Genomic DNA, 16,170 nt, shown 5'->3' with positions numbered 1-16,170 from the left:
TTTTCTGTAATTTAATTTCTATGACACTGATGCATCAAGCTTTTAACAAAAGCAACAGCAATTTTTTTCCCCAAGCAAAAATGACTCCCAGGCACGCACTTCAAATGGTAAAGTACAAAAATGGAAATTTCATCAATTTTGTTCTGAGTGCCAAGAATCAATATTAAGAAAAAAAAATCTGTACATGCATCTTCACAAATGATCTTTACAGTCAATATTTAACATACATGTACATACACACGGGGAGAAAGCAGGACAGATTCTGCATCCCGCGATATCCTTTGCGATCTCCCGAAGTGTGTAAATTGCAGCCTCTGTTATTCAGTACTTCAGAAGGGGTGGAATCACACCTTTTGAATAACTGTATGCACAAGTCATCTGTGAATTGTTTGTGGTTTATATCAGTTCTTTCCACCACAGTGTGCAGCAATGCAAATGAATACAGCAGATGATACAAATCTAACACTAATGTGGGATTGTTCTTCAGCAACATGAACAGCACTTAAATGCTGACCCTAGTATAGTATCAGCACATCACACGCACAAGTCATTTAAATATCCAGAAGAAGAGTTGCCCCAGCTTAACTTTAAACAAGAAGTAAGACAGTTCACGCAGGTCAGCAATGAGTTATGGATTTATCTTAATACAGCAAGAGCTCTCACTGAAGTCTGGATGCTAGACTTCCAATATTAATGAGTTATAGAGCTAATATACATGAGTTCAGTTCCATAATTCACTACAGAGCATAGCTTCATCCGAACATGAGTGTTTGGAAAAGATTTCATCATCGTTATGTATCACCTCGGTATAAAACATCTTTCTGCTCAGAGATCTTCCATCTCATCTGCAGTAAAAATGCTGGAGAGAAATTAGGGGAAATGCAGCTACATATACAAAAGGTCCCTGGAACCTAACGTAAAACCAGAATTCTTTTTGATTTTTAAAAAAGTTTTAAACCAGACCACCAATTCCTAGCCATAAAACTTGGCTTAGCTACAGTACAGCATAGAAGCAACATGTAATGTACAAAATATAAACTATTCTGCAGCCTGAGCAACAAGGAGAGTCAAAACTATTGCTTCCCACCAGATCAAAGCACACTTCGCATGAACTGAAGACCAGATGTCTTCAATTTAACGTGTTTTTCAGTTGCACTCACTTCATGTTAGGAACAAAACAAACAAACAAAAAAAATCTGAAGTTACTCTTTGCACTGAAGCACACAGAGCTATTTCACAATCCAAATTTCTGTCTAAAATTACGGGTTTCTTCAACATATAAATAGGACAGGGGTGCAGGCAGAGGACTCGAGACCAAGATAACCATCTGCAGGTCTGGGACTTCGGGGGACAGAAAAACGCTGCCGAGCGAGCACTTTGCCGGGCTCTTCGCTGGATGTGAATCCTGGCACCCCGCAGACGCGGGCAGCTTCTGCCCTGCCCTCCCAGGTGACGATTTTGGGGGCTGCAGAAAACGAGGGGCCAGGGCTTTACCTCCGGCTCTGCCGGCGTTTCGCAGCCGCACCTACGGGCAGCGCGGAAGGCGGGGAGCTCCGGGGGTGGCCAGGAGGAACCGGCGGGGCGAGGCAGGCAGGCGGGGCGGCGGGGCACCGCCGCGAAGCACCGCAAGTTTTCCTTCCCCGTCGCCAGCCCCGCGGCCGGGCGGAGCGGCGGAGGCCGCTCACTTCGCCCCTCCGCCTCCCTCCCGCGCCGGGAAACTTTCGGGAAGTCGGCGGCAGAGAAACGCCGGGGCGAGCCCGAGTCCCGCCCGTCCCCCCAGCCCTGCCCGCGGGCCGCCCGAGCCCCGCCAGCCGCCCGCCCTTCCCGTCAGGGCACGGGGGCGCAAACCGAGCGGCATCCCGCCGCCGCCGCCGCCGCCGCCTTCTCCTCCTCCGGACGCTTTTTTTTTTTTCCCCGCCGTGTACGCAGCGGCTCCGAAGTGTCAGCCCCGCCAGCGGGACGGAGAGGAAAAGAAAAAAAGAAGAAAAACAAAAAAAACAAGCCAAAACCCAACGGACTCCGAAATCGCGGCGCTTCCCCCCCTCGCCCCTCCGCCGCCCCCGCCCGCGGGAGCGCTGCCCGGTGCCGGGGCAGGCCAGGCGGCTCCTTACCTGTGAACGTCTGCGCTCCCGCCGCCAGCAAAAGTCCGGCCAAAGTAACCAGGCAAGTTCCAACTTTCCCCATATTTCCACCCCTTCCTGCTCCGGATCCCGCAAAGTGCCAAAGTGTTTGCCAAAGTAGGAGGCGCCCCTCTCGCCCCCCTCCAGTCAGTGGGGCAGGCGGGGAGGGGGGAGCCGGACTCCCCCACTTGGTGCCCCGCGGGCTGCTGTCCCCTCCTCGCCCTCTCTTCGCTTGTCAGGGGAGGCAAAGAGGGGTGCGAAGTGGCCGGGGGCTGCCTGCCTGCCGGCTTGCCTTCCTCCGGCCGCGCCGCTGCCCTCGCCCCAGGGCCCGCGCCGCCTCCCCGGGCGGACGCCCCACGCCTTCCGCGCTGCCCGGGGGGGGGCACCCTTAATCCCGGAGTCTCTTCGCCCGGCGCCGCCGTTAGTCCCGGCTTAGCTCGGCTCCCTGACTGACTCGCGGCTCCCCCCGGCAGGCAGGCAGGCTAAAGGGAGCGGGGGAAGTCACGCCCAGCCGCCGGCGCCGCCGCTCTCCCCCGCTAGAGGGCGAGGCGGCGCGGGCTCGCAGCAGCGGGGCGCCGCTGACAGGATTTCGGTGACGGCCGTCGCCTGCGGAGGCGAAGCGCTCGAGTCTCCTTCCCTCCGCGTCCCCCGCTGCCCCGAGAGCGGCTTTGTTTGCAGAGGAGGTGGCTCCGTGCCTGGCAGAACGATGTCGAAAGTTCCCGGACAGCGGGGGAGACAAGGCAGAATCGGAAAAAAAAAAAAGATGAAAAAATCTCCACCAAGCGTCTCGGTAACTTTGCTGCCGGCCGGCCCCGGCGAGAGCTTGCAGCCGCTGAAGTTGGGGCCGCCGCAGCTACCTGTCCCGCCGGGCCGGGGCCCTGAGGGAACGGCTGCCGCCGCCCCGAGCAGCCCGGCCCCGGGGCAGCGGCCGAGCCCTGCCCGCGCCCCCGCCCCGCCGCCCTGGCGCTGCTCCCAGGCACCGGGACGGGGAAGGAGAAATACGAGAGAGGGGGGAAAGCGCTGGCTTTTCGTAACCGTTTTGTTTTGTTTTTACAGACAATCTGGAGTCTGTCGGAAGAACTAGTTGGAGGCCGCTGCTCAGTCTTCCGCGAAAACCGCAAGCGTAAGAGCCCTGCCCTCGCAGCGAAAGGCTGATGCTAAAAGGAAATTAAGATGTAAACGGGGTTCTCGGGGCTGGCGAGCGGCACTGCCTCGTCAGTCAATTGCTTCTCATTCGTGTGCTGCTAATAAAACTTAAGCTCCTGGCCCGGCCCTCGGTTACAGCCAGCCTTCGCCCCTCCGGAGCGTTTCGGGGCGGCTGGGGAGGAAGGGATGGCTGGAGATGGCCCAGCCCGGCCCCCCGGCTCAAAGCAGGGTCGCCGCTTTCCCTCCTGTGAGTGGAGAATGACGTCATGAATTGGCAGGGTTAGGTAGTGAACGATGGAAGTAAAATCACGTTAAAATGGCAGTTTACCTTTCATGATTCGCAGCCTGCGACTTCTGGCATTTCTCTCTGTGTCGTGCATGAAATACAGCTGCTTGCCAATCTTTTTCACTTTGGGTTTGGCTCCTGGTGTCCAAGGCACTACAAGGATCTGTTTATTGGTTTTAAACCAGTTCTTTCTAAATTAGACTTCTAGAGGTGGAAATATTTCTCTTGGCTTTCACTTTCAGTGAAAGCTTGCTTTTTATTTCAAGTGCAAGTGTGGCCAAATTTAATGGCTATTTATTCCCCGGGAGTTACAAATAAAACAGTAAGAACAAGAATCTAGATAATGCTGCAATTAACGGTTTGAGCTGGCAAACACAAATATAAGAGCTCAGGTTCTAGGTTCTCATTTTTCTCCAGCACAGGCCCTCTGTTTTCTATGCTACTCTCATATATAGTTAGCCGGCTTCACCCTCGTTTCAACTGAAGTCTTAACTCTACCCATCCCCCACATGGTAGTGCGAGTTACAATGTATTAATGATTTGTGCCTATTTTGTATTATTTTAACATATAATACATCATCTTCAAACCTAGGCACACAGCTGTATCATTTCCAGTGACCACCCAACCATGCTGTTGTCAGGACACTGTTCTGTTATGTTTTTGCTAATGCATTTGTTACGTGATGCAGTCTTCACGAAGGGACATGAACTTTTTGATGTGTGGGGGTAAGGCAGCTACCTCAAAAGTTAACGCAAGGGGGCAGAATAGCATTAATTGTTGTATTTCCTGACGTCAGACTTCTTTTGAATTGTGAGCATTCTCTTTGTTTATTATTTGCCTGGAATGGCAGTCTTCTCCCCGAAAAAAAGCTACCTTAATTCCACAAAGCTTTGATAACCTTGGGGTATGTCGCAATAAAAATTCTAATTTTTTTATTTTACGTTTTTTTCCTGGGTGAATAATTTATGGAAATTTTATGTTCTATAAAAGCTGCAGTTATAGCTTCTGAAAATTAGAAACTATAGCTACTCTTGGAATTGTTACCTTTGTAACTACAAAACTGCTAAAAAAAAAACCTCAAGAAGTCTTGTAAGTAATTTAACTTACAGTAAATCTAACTTTAAAATGTGTCTTCTAGTAGATCTGTCACTAACAATCCAGAAATGAACAGTTAAACCGGCGCTTATGCTAATGATGACTTCTCTCTAGGTTCACAATGTCCAGACACACATAAAATTGTATCTCTGATCAGCCAAAGTCAATCCTAACACAGTGCAGTAAAGCACCATGTTCAGACATAAAACATTAATTCTTAACCCTGTCTTTGTTACAGTGGATCAAAAACTCTATGCCTCTATCCACAGCTATCTAGGGTGAGCTTAGTGAAGATGAGATAGAAAGTCACTGAGTTCTGTGGATTACAGAAGAGCATGTAAGAATGTTTGGTCGTGGTTATTGTATGAGTAAGGCTCAAGTGCTTGACCTTCAAAGACATAACCATTCTCCTTTAATTACAGTAAATCTAAGAAACGGTTAAGCTCTGGGGAACAGCTCAACCAACAAGAACAATAGAAAACACAGGTCATGCATGGCTGATCAGGAATTGTTAGCTGTGTTTCGCTGAGTTTTAGTACTGGAGCGTGTATGAAAACAGTCCAGAAGCATTACAAAAAAGAACTAGAACATCAACAAAACACTAGACAGAAACCACAGGTTCACTAGTGGTTTGATTCCCAGAATGCCTTCGAGAGAGTTCATTAAGGGCTAAGCTGTGGCTGGAAAGGGGATTGGAAGCATCTGCCAAAAAAAAAAAAAAAATTACTTTGCTGGTTGTTTCTTACTGACAAACAGATACTTTGCGTCTGTTCTTGAACTGGATCACCTTGAAGAAATACCTGGTTACAGTTCCCTACGTACACACACTTCTGCTTAGGAACACTGAAGATCACAAATATAATTACTCCTGCTGAAAAGAGTCAAAGAATGAGACAGTAAGACATGTGGAATAAGAGAAAAAATAATCTGGAAGTTGCCATAACTATTTTCTAGGTTTTAATGTACATCAACAGGAAATGCACACAACCAGCCTTCATTGCAAAGTTTTTGTTTTATTTTTAAATACCGACTTTGTGTATATCCCACTAGGGGAAAATTAAACAACCTGATGATAAATTATGAACAATTACACTGTACACTGTTTATTACACAAACTTGACTGGTTCAGCTGCCCTCTTCCTGCTAATCATTCTCTTGCAGATCCACTTCCAATGTTCCAGAGATCTGAGCTACTTCTGACAAATGATTTTTGAAAATTCCAAACTGATAGAGAACAGGGAGTATCACTGGTTAGAGAGGTCTGAGGTCCAAATACTTCTAATGTGGAAACAGAAGTACTTGACCAATGTCAAGGAAAAGTTCTTAGGATAGGCATACATATATGCTTAACAATTACATATATATTGTGTTTATCTGTTTAACTGTTGCCTTTCCTTTAAGGCACTAATGATATTCACAATGCTATTCATTCTATATTACTGTCACAAGAACAAGTAAACATATCTCAAATTCCATAAGACTTCAAGGCCACTCTGCGTAATCCCTAGCATGAAGTCACCCTTCCTATAACGATACGAAGCAGGAACACTCTTGCTCATGTTACAGCACAAATAGAAAAGTGAAGACTTGTATTCAAATATTGCAGGAAGGCCCAAACATCCCACCTTTTTTGACCCCTGACAATGCTGATTAAGTGGCCAAGAATGTGGGCTACAGGGCTGTCACCTGATCTTTTGGATCAGTAGCAGATAACATCACTCTCACAGCTCAGAGCTATTTTTTGCACTATAGAGTAGTCAAGAATGATTTTTCACTAGCCCACTCCAACTTGTTCTAAAGCTCAGAGAGACAAAACTTCATGAGCCTTTCAATGACACTACTGTTTAAATATGATGACAAAGTAATTTTCTTCACAGGATGGGCACATTCTCTTAGTTAAGTACAGCTAATTAGCAAAAGTATGATGTGCTTTGTTAGAAGACAGACAGACAATGATTCCAATTCTGTTTTTATCAAAGCTACTTCTCTGCTACAGTGAAATTCCAAAGCCAATCCTTGGTCAGGAGGACCACTCAAGAAAAATCACATCATCTCTGCAGATCGAAGGAGAATATGCCAAACCTAAAAGGTTTTTTTCCATTTGTTACTCTTTCGTCTTAAATACAGAACAACATCTTCTCCTTTGCCAATGTTCACTTATCTTTAGGTAGCTTTATCTTCTAACCCAGATTTTTACTGATAGTCTTCACCTTTTCACAGGCGATTTTTTGTCAAAAGCTTCAAAAAGAAAAGAAATGTGCTTATCTATGTGCCAGGATTTATTGATTGTGTTATATTCAATTATATTCTATTTCATAATGTTTAATATATCTATATCCATAGATGCTATAAAGGTTTCACTTGTTACTGAAGAGCTATTTCAGTGATAAATGTAGTGTTCTGAATAAATCTTCTAGTGTTTATTCAAAAAGTCAGATGTGCCCCCCCCTTTTTTTTTTGAGGGGGAGGGTGAGGACATAGTAATGTCCTTAAAAGATCACATCCACCCCATACCCCATCTTTCCTTGCCTCTGAATCTAAGGTCAATCTAAACCAGCTGCAAAAGCTGCTGCATGCAAAATGTTCCATCTTCAGTAGAGGCTCATCATCTTTCCTGCTTATTGCTGCTGGGGTTTGCTGGCACTGGAATTGATCCCTGATCATTCATTTGGCACTGAGATGCGCTAATCACAACTGTGGCTGCTCCCTATCAGATATTGTCATGTGTAATATGACTGCCTGCTTTTTTTTTTTTTGATACCGCTAATGATTTGTGCAAGCAATGGTAACAATCCATTTTGTACCAAGGACACCTTGCCTTATTCACTAGATCACTCTGAAGTTTGGTGGTCATAAAAAACAAAGTCCTCTTTGTTTCCATTTGTTAAAAAAACAACAATTTTGATGATAACTGAGGAATTTCTACATGGTCACACCTGGCCATGATATTAAACCATGGCTGGGACTTGAAAGAGAAAACACATCCAAATCTTTGAAAAAAGTATTTAAAAGACTGGAGAGAAACAATCTTTAATCAGGAGTTGTTGAAACAGAAGTGAAAAAAAGGTCTGAAGTATCCAAGGAAAACAGTGGGGGACCTTTAGGATCTGAATGTCAGGAGAGGAGCAAAGAGCAACAGATGGTGCTGTACGGGGATGGTTACTGCTGGTTCAAACCCAAGAACAAAGAGCTGCCTCGTGAAAGAATATCTATTTCATAATCTCACACTTGCTATAATAAGATGGATAAGACAGAGTGTAGCCTAGGCAGGTAGAAGCTTGTAAACTCATAAAAAATTTAACTCTATATGCAATGCTGTCTCTTCTGCTGGAAGCAAAGTGTTTGATTCCATGATCAACATAGTCCCTTTCTACCCACATGTGTGATTTGTATGGACAAGGAAGAACACGTACCTCATACCAGGTTGTGTTTGATGCATTTTGATGTCTGTGCGAGCCAAATCCTGTCCTGTCTTCTGATCATCAACATTTTATTAGATATCTATCGCATTTAACAATCTACAAAGACTTAAAACCATTGTGACTTTTAAAAATATTAGAAATATTTTATCACTGTGTAGTGTATGTGAGAAGCAGGCCTCTTCAAACTTGAACTTTCTGTCAGGGAACAGAAAGGGTCAACTGCTCCCTAAGGGATGGGGGGCCAGCAGCTGAGTGCAGTAACACCTCCCAGCAGGAGAGGGGCTAGGGATCTGATCCACCAGCCCCAGCAAGGTAAGCAGGTGTATTGGGTTTGCGTCGCAAGGTTTTTCCCTGGAGCAGGGCAAGAGTGTGAGGAGTCCTCCCCCTGAGGAGGAAGGAGCGGCTGAGACAACGTGTGATGAACTGACCGCAACCCCCATTCCCTGTCCCCCTGTGCTGCTGAGGGGGAGGGGGTAGAGAATTTGGGAGTGAAGTTGAGCCCAGGAAGAAGGGAGGGGTGGGGGGAAGGTGTTTTAAGATTTAGTTTTTATTTTCTCATTGCCTTCCTCTGATTTGATTAGTAATAAATTAAACTTATTTCCCCAAGTTGAGTTTGTTTTGCCCGTGGCGGTAGTGGGTGAATGGTCTCTCCCTGTCCTTATCTTGACCCACAAGCCTTTCATTATATTTTCTCTCCCCTGTCGAGCCGAGAAGGGGGAGTGATAGAGTGGCTTTGGTGAGCACCTGGCATGCAGCCAGGGTCAACCCACCACAGCAGGGCAGGTGGAAAGACCATGGCTAGATTCAGCCAAGGCTCCAGATCATCAGGCAAGTTCACAGTAATGAGACAGGTCTGAGATGAAGCCAGGAAGACAGTGTACAGGTCAGGATTAAGATCATGTTTGCTGTTCACCAAGCAGGTCCACAATGATAAGACAGGTCCAAGATGAAGCTCAGAAGTCAACCCACAGGTTGGGGCCTGGGTCAACAGGGTCTGTGACCAGACAGATGGAGACCACTGTTCCTGCAGCATAGCTCCAGCAGAGACTGAAGGCCCCAGGGTGAGCTGAACTGGGGCTCTTGGGATGACTGGGTAGAGGGCATGGGTAGAGGCCCCAGGTGAAGCCCATCAGGGCCATTAAGGCTTATTACTGCTAATCTCGCAGATTAGCAGAGCTATCTCGCTTTCCACCTTTGTATCTTCAAATATATTACGTGGCTTTTAATACTTTTTCTAGCTTCCCATACCTTGTAAAGAAAAGTATCTTTACTCTTCTTCTTTTACTACTTGTTCTTAGCTTCTCCCAAAATGCGTATGTCCTTAGCTGTGTCTCTGTCAACAATATTGGGACGTACATCCAGGAGACAAGAGCAAAATAGTTCAAATACCTAATACCGTTAAACAAACACCTACTTGTGCCAACTGAGAGTGTATAACCTTCAGATTTGTATATGGCTGAATAGGATTGAACAGGAGCAGAAAGAAACAGAAACACAGGACTGATCAAATGCAAATACTTGCAAATATTCATATATTCAGTCTTCAAAGTCTGTACAAATACAGACTGTAATATCATCTTTGTCACTCGTTGCTTTGATCTTGTCATTCATCTGGGTTAACATCCTTTTCTATTACAAATTTAGACTTAATTTCATTGTCTTCAAAGTTCTGTACTGTTCTACCTCTCCCTACTCATTTGAACTTCAAGTTGCTGTTCTTTCTATTCAGTGCTTCTATAATCAGCCGTGTCAAGGAAAGAGACCAGAAGAATCAAAATTTAGGAAATAATCACTGTGAAGTAAGATAACTTCTCAGTCTTCCAAGATGGAGTAATTGTTCCAAAATAAATTAACATTTATTACATAATAGAAGGAACACAGACTGAGTTATACCGGCAGAGCTATAGCGTTGTATTTTTTCTGCTAAAGATATTCTAGTCCATCCCTCTCCATAGATAAGCCCTTTTCCAGAGTGGGTTTCCCTGCAGGCTCCCATCAGATGGAACATTCCTTCCCTTTAGTAGTAATCCCTAGAAATGCTTGACAAAAGTTTGTTTTTCAGATGGCTTCATATAAGGCAGAGGACTGCGGCAGACAACTGGAATAGTAATGTCTGATGCCATCAGTGCTAACATTGACTGATCACATCTGTGAGAGCCCTTCAGATGGTGTCTCCAGTTAGAAAAACGTATTTCTGACATCTTGGGTTCATTCCACCAAAAATGTGTAGAAGCAAAAGCCAACTGAAAAGCCATAGGCAGTTTAAGGTTAGTTTTCTTTCTGCCTGTAGACTTCTCTTGAATTTGTTCACTCACATATATTTTTCTTCAACAGCTCTGAATTGGCATGAGATAATAGTAGCTGTGCCTTGGCATAAGATTAAGTTTTCTTCCAAAAGTTCATTTACAGCTAATTAGGAGTTTGTGAAACAGAAGTGAAATATGCAGCCTCTTTGTTTCTCTTCATGGGTCTTAAAAACAGTCATTGATGGATGGAATTAGAGTTCCTTCTGCCTGTACATTACTAACTCTTATTTAGCAATGTAGCATTCATGTTGTCAATAGCACCTCTAGACAACTTCCTACTATTACTTTGATGCAATTGTCCTATGAGATGCATGAGATGCTATTAAATTGGATCCTATTGGAACATGAAGTGAAGTTTTTTTTCCTGCAGTTGTAGTTGAATGGAAGGAAGTGCACTTTATATCTTGTACTTGTCTTTCAGCAAAAATTTTTTTTTTCCCCATGAAGTCTATTTTAACAACAATTTATACTGTTGGAAAACACTGCAATACCATCTCATCAGAGGCAATTCTGAGCAGGCAGCCACAGTAGTCAGTGATGCAGAATCCATCAAAGAGCCAGCATATGAGCATAGATGTAAGTACAACCTCTCACACCACCACCTGTGCTGACTGCAGGTTTTTACCTTAATATGTTAAAAAGTTGTTGATAAGTAAATTATATGTTATAATGATGACAACTCTAAATTACGAGTTTGTGTTAGTCATTTGTGTATTCGCAAGTATTTGAAGATTTTTTGGAAAAATGGTAATAGTGGGTCAGGGGAGGCACTACAAAGTTGAAAGGTTCACATGTAAAATCCACTTCTCTTATTTAGTATTTTTTTTTGTTTATTTTCCTTTTTTTAATATTTCTGCTTTTTTAGAGAGGGGCGGAATATATTTTGATATACTTATGATTGAATTCTTGTTGTTGTTCGCTTGTGCAGAATGATGAAGAGGCGTGAAAGTTAAATGTGCTTCATACCATCATTTTTTCCTCTTGATTGCTTTCATACCAACAGCAGATGTCCAGTGAAGGGACACAAATATTTCCCTTTAGCAAGGCATTCCACTGAAAATAATGGGAGCTTATTTAAATAGTGTGGCCCTGAGGAGACAAAGCGGGGAGCAAGCACAGGAGAGAATAAGAGCAGAAACGTACTCAATCAAAGAATGAATTTATTTGCATGCAGTGAAATTTTTTAGCAAGTTGCACATAATAAAATTAGTAGAAATTCAACTACCCATTGATTTGTCAAAGGCATCGGGAATGATAACTTGAAATTTGTTGTGGCCATGAATGCTATTGATTCTCCTGCTCGGTGCACTGTTGTGCTAAAAAATCAATTATTTAATAATTGATTTTATACTAACTGTTAAATTATTTTATTAAGTCTAAATTAAGAATTATGATGAATACAAATGTATGTGCTAAAACATAATGCTGAAATGGATTCCTCTCACAAGTTTAAATAACCATTCTGATGAGACAAGAATGATTACCAAAATAAAAGCATGATAAATAAAAGTCGGGAAGGCTTTGCAGATGTGGTGAATCATTACATATAACTTTGCTTTTCAAAATGAGTGCTGATCCTGCTGTTGCTTATTGTGCAGAACTTCGATTAAAGTTAATGGGAATTCTATGCACAGGAAAGCTGCAATGTGATAGATTCTTTTTTTTTACCCTCGCACCAGCATTAAGGGGAATTATAGGTGTGTTTTGGGGCAAAACCACTACCCATATGAAAAAAAAGAGTCAAGCCACATTAGAAGGGCTACATAGTAGTATTAGTTACAGCTCTCAAAAAGATGAATCTCTGTGGCAAATGAGACAATGTTGTTTTTTCCCTTCTCCTATGTGGCAATCAGATGCAAGCATTGCTGAGGAAAATTTTCTCACGTCGAGGAACTGACCAGTCGTTGTCTGAAGCTATAAACTAAGGGTATGTTGTTTCCAGAGAGAGAGATGGTAAATCAGAGGCAATAAGTTTTCATCACAAATCCTTATTTTTATTACAGTACAAACAAAGAAAATATATTAAAAGAATACTACTAAAAATCAAGCACCAGCAAGTTATAAAACACCTAGATTAAAACACTTCTATAACTTCAGGGCTATACCTCTGCCAGATTCAAATGTTCAGGTGCAAACAATGAACTGACAGACCTCTTCAGAATATAATTGAATGAATTATGTACAATAACCTTTGTGGTCACAAACATTGCAGATATGAGTTAAAAGTTTCCTAGCTTAGAATTTCTCCCTTCTGAGCACCAAACACTTTGGAATAATCCGTATCATAACTTGAAGTAACTGCCTCTGTCTACCTCATGTCTATAAAATCTCTGAAATGCCTTAAAACCAGGGGTACACAGCTTCTGGAACAGAATAACTGGGGGAAAAAAAAGGAGAAATCAGAATATTTTTGCTTTTTCGTGATCACACTAGTAGAACAAGCCTGTGCCTGATTTGTCTGCCTTAACACTTTCACCAGTAGTACTGTTCCTATTTGATCAAGCCCTGTTCCCATTGAAATCAGAAGTAACAGCACAGCTCCCTCAGCACGTACACTGCGTTTCAGGATACTAAGCACCATCCTAACCTAGTGACAGCTCCCTGTTGTCTATACTGATTTTGCTATGCAGCTGTGCAGAGATGAGGCAAAGATGGAGATGAAAGGCCAGGCTGAGGCCTATTTGGTCTCTTCATACAGAAGAGAACACACAGGGCTCCTGAACCCCCATAAGTTCACCATCACGACTTATGGGAGCTACTACATTTTGGTGACTAAGAAGCTACTTGAAGCAGATGACCAGCATGCTCTGGCCAAACTATGTCAAGATGAGAATAAGGAGCAATAGGCTGCCCAGTTATGCACAGAAAAAGGCATGGCTCTCTCCTGAGCCTGTTCCCCAAACTGTGGAAATCCACCAATGGATGATGGTGGCAATATTAATTTAAAACATTTTTCTGTCATAGTTCACTGTCAGAAGGCCATGGTTTTGTTGATGCCTTCCTTAGAGCACCTTTATTTTAGTCTCTCTGTCTCTGTCATATCTTTCTGCATTCCTTCTTTAGATTGTCTCTCTTACCCTATGAAAGCAGTAGACCACGATGTCTGTTGCCACAATTCCAGGAAATATGCTAATTAATGCTGTAGTACCCTGACTGCTCTCCTGAAAAATTGTTCTCCTATTTCCCATTTTGATAAACATTCATTAGTCCTGGATTTTTATTCCCATCAAGTTGGAGCAGAGGAAGGAATCCTCCCTACTGACTAGTATCTATTGTCTCCCATCTAGAAAAAAAGCATTTTCTAACATGTCACTTGGAGAAAGTCACAGTCTGTGGCTTTTCATGTGTGCCTTTTACCTACAGTAGGGCTCTTGAGTGTGTCCCAGGACAAGTATCCCTAGGACAGTATCTCCTAGCATGAATGACACCAGTCCTCACCCTCTGCGCACTTTACAACTCCATCTCATCCAATTGGTTCCCAGCGGTGCTCACTCTGAACTTGCTGCAGATGTGAAGGAAATCCCTGCAAAAGTACAAAGCAAACACTGGGCACAAATCTGGAAATGCCTGTCATGGCAGATGCTGCAGCATGCCTGGAAGACCTGTATGAGGTGACCTTGTATGGCAAGAGGGCGTTTGAGAAAAAGAAGCCATAAATGTTCCATCCTGACTGACAGAAATGCATCGTATCCAAAAAAAGAAACCACTAGGCTTTCTTCTATAGGCATAGCTTTGTATTTTTGCACACTAGTTTGAAAACACAAGGAAATAGCAGTGATGCTTTGCACTGGCCTCCCCCTTAGTAGAAAGAGGATTGAGGAGAAGGGATAGACAAGATAACAGCAGTGGAGACTGCCTTGGACCGGTGGTCCACAGATAAGGCTGGCTGGAAGCATTCTGGGCTTAAATGCAAGAGGTCACTAGGCAGACTCACCAGGCAAATGTCTGGTGACCTGACTCCGTTATTCTATCCCTACTTTGAGCAGAACACATATTTGTAAAAAGCGATTTCCAGCAATGGCCAGGATCAAAGTGAAGGAGTGTAGATGCTAGCTAGTGTGATGGTTCAGGTCAGGACAGTTGGGCTCTCCTGTCAGCAGCTCCTGTACCTTCTTATCTCTGCTTTCCCTTGTCTTGCTTCATCCTCAGAGTTGTGCAGCTGAACCTCTGAAAACACCATGCTATGGTCTATTCTGGCTGTTTTGGAATTAGGAGTCCCAGAAAGAAATTCTTTGGGCCTTGTTTTCCACCCTTCAGCAACATCCATGAGGGTTTGGAGAAGACGTTTACCAAAAGAGTTCTTCTCTTATTCATTTGTATCTGATGGAAAGCAAGGTATGGCTAAAGGCATGCCCCTAACTAGTCTGACAAAGAGTAGGTCCTCTGCCTGGCAGGACTGGGTCTAGTGGTGGCTCTGCATAATGATACAAGGACAGGTTGTGTAAAGCTTGAGCTAAAAGGAGGATGTCTGGGGAGACTCAGGTCAATGCAGAGTGGGAAATATTCCTGCAGCTGCAACAGGGTGGATTTGTGGTACCATGGATTATGCTCTCTGTTAGCTGGGATGATCTGGAAGCTTTTTGCATTATTCTCTCACCAGTTTGGGGAATAATAGTCTGAAAAGGGTTGTGAAGTTAGTCAACGTGAGTGGTCTGTACAGTGCATTTGGCCTTAAGGCTGTCTCTGAAGGTGCTCTTACAAGATAGCACGGTGGTAGCTCTTAAAGATACAAAAAGGAAATAGCCGCTTTAATTCTTGTCTTTTTCTAGGTCCAGTTTTGAACTTTGTGTGTTTGGTTCTGTTAACAGTCACTAAGTGCACTGGCAAAATAATAATTTTTATTTAAAATGAAATCTGACAGGAATTGGGAGGGATTGAAATTGTAAAGATTAATCTAACTTCCATAGGCATGTCAATATTTTTGTTAATATCAAAAATAGCAATTGCACAAGAAGATAATGTAAACAATGTTACAGTTTTGTAATGCTCATAATACCTGGAACCATGATTAAGTTAGAAAGCTGTCACTCTGCACATTGCAAAAAAGAAAGAACGAACCAAGAATTACATATAATTCCTCATGTCATAACAGTATTTTTGCCCACTTAAGGTTACTGTCTCCAAAACCAATGCTTAAATCTTCAGTCACCCTAAGTTATATTTTGACCTTTATAAATACCATTTTGACATGAATGTGCTGCAGCTTCTTTAATCTGTTGCAGTTCACATGGCCACAAGACTTTCTTCACTAATAGTGGAACACCAGCTGTATTAGCTATATCTGTCTTAGATAAATGTAAGTGAAAATGTTCCTCACATGCACTGAACATTTTAGGTTTTACTGAGAAGCAAACATTTCTGGGCTGCTCCTGATGCCCTTGAGAACAATTTTTCTCATTTTTCTTAATTCTTCTCTGTGATTCAGTTTCTATGAAGAGACTCATACAAAAGGAGGGGAAGGATAGCAAAGAAACAAAGAAAGGAAAGGTGCAGTTAAGAAACAAAACAGCATCTAATAGAAGCACTAATGAAGTGGGAAGGCATGAAGGGGGAGAAGAAGCAGAGACACAGAATAAAGGGACCCAGAAAATGATGAAACACTTGTGACTGACATGGAAAAGTGGAATTTACCAGTAGCTAACATGAAAAGGGTATTTGGAATAAGAATGATCCACTTATATTTCATGGTCCTTTCTGTCCAGCCCATTTGAAAAAATTACTGGAGGAGAGCACTCTGCCAGACACAAATGAAAGACACAGAAAGTCCTGATTATGTATGTGTATGTTATGTGAT

General features: G+C 43.3%; 1 protein-coding gene and 1 long non-coding RNA gene across 11 annotated transcripts in view; one reads left to right on the top strand and one right to left on the bottom strand.

The window, feature by feature from the left end:
• The window catches only part of PTPRM (protein tyrosine phosphatase receptor type M), a 499,983-nt gene extending 497,079 nt beyond the window's left edge, over nt 1–2,904 (bottom strand). For all 10 annotated transcript variants that reach the window (XM_087756312.1, XM_087756322.1, XM_087756360.1 and 7 more), the window contains exon 1: nt 2,112–2,904. In XM_087756312.1, coding sequence (XP_087612438.1) covers nt 2,112–2,184 — 73 coding nt within the window. In that variant the 5' untranslated portion in view covers nt 2,185–2,904. The remainder of the gene's footprint in view (nt 1–2,111) is intronic.
• Nucleotides 1,319–7,139, top strand: LOC148057386 (uncharacterized). Its single transcript, XR_015704575.1, has 3 exons — nt 1,319–1,449; nt 1,930–2,163; nt 3,177–7,139. It is a non-coding gene; the product is annotated as an uncharacterized LOC148057386 (long non-coding RNA).
• Nucleotides 7,140–16,170: the final 9,031 nt, after the last annotated feature.

This window comes from Nipponia nippon, unplaced genomic scaffold, assembly GCF_047370975.1.
Source record: "Nipponia nippon isolate SJK-2023a ecotype South Korea unplaced genomic scaffold, ASM4737097v1 scaffold_1, whole genome shotgun sequence".
NCBI classification, from domain to species: Eukaryota; Metazoa; Chordata; class Aves; order Pelecaniformes; family Threskiornithidae; genus Nipponia; species Nipponia nippon.
Note: the sequence above shows the minus strand (reverse complement) of the source record. Positions and strands in the feature narration are given on the sequence as shown.